Raw genomic sequence first — 440 nt, forward strand, 5'->3', positions numbered from 1 at the left:
CTCCACTATTTGTGCTCACCTTTGAGGATGTGCCCCTGTTGGCGAGGTGGCTCCTGGCTTCCCTGTTTTTCTTTGGGATCTTCCACGGCGTAATCTGCGGAATGACTCTCGTAGTGACTTCTTGAGGGATTTTCTCCTGGACATTGGTCCTTCATCAGCTGTGTTGGCTAAGTCTGAAAGGGGTATAAAGGGTTATAAATGATGAAAGAATTAATTAATGAAATCAATAAAGTCTGGACGAAAGAAGAGAGAATTAAAGATGAACGAACAAATGAATTCTGTGTGACTAAACCTTGACTAAATTAATGAAATCAATAAAGTCTGGATGAAAGAAGAATGTATCTATTAAATGCTAATAAAAATTAGTATTAGTCTGAGAAAAGATGTTGGGTAAGATCCAGACCCTGTACTTAGTTATGAACAAAATATAAATTTGTTCT

The 440-nt window shown here is 37.3% G+C and overlaps 1 protein-coding gene across 1 annotated transcript in view; it reads right to left on the reverse strand.

The window, feature by feature from the left end:
- LOC119588734 (lethal(2) giant larvae protein homolog 1-like) overlaps positions 1-440 on the reverse strand; it is a gene marked incomplete in the record, with an annotated part of 77,754 nt that overhangs the window by 18,021 nt on the left and 59,293 nt on the right. Inside the window, 1 exon segment of the mRNA XM_037937374.1 lies at positions 20-173. Coding sequence (XP_037793302.1) covers positions 20-173 — 154 coding nt within the window.

The sequence above is a fragment of the Penaeus monodon genome, chromosome 24 (genome assembly GCF_015228065.2).
Source record: "Penaeus monodon isolate SGIC_2016 chromosome 24, NSTDA_Pmon_1, whole genome shotgun sequence".
In the NCBI taxonomy this organism is placed as follows: Eukaryota; Metazoa; Arthropoda; class Malacostraca; order Decapoda; family Penaeidae; genus Penaeus; species Penaeus monodon.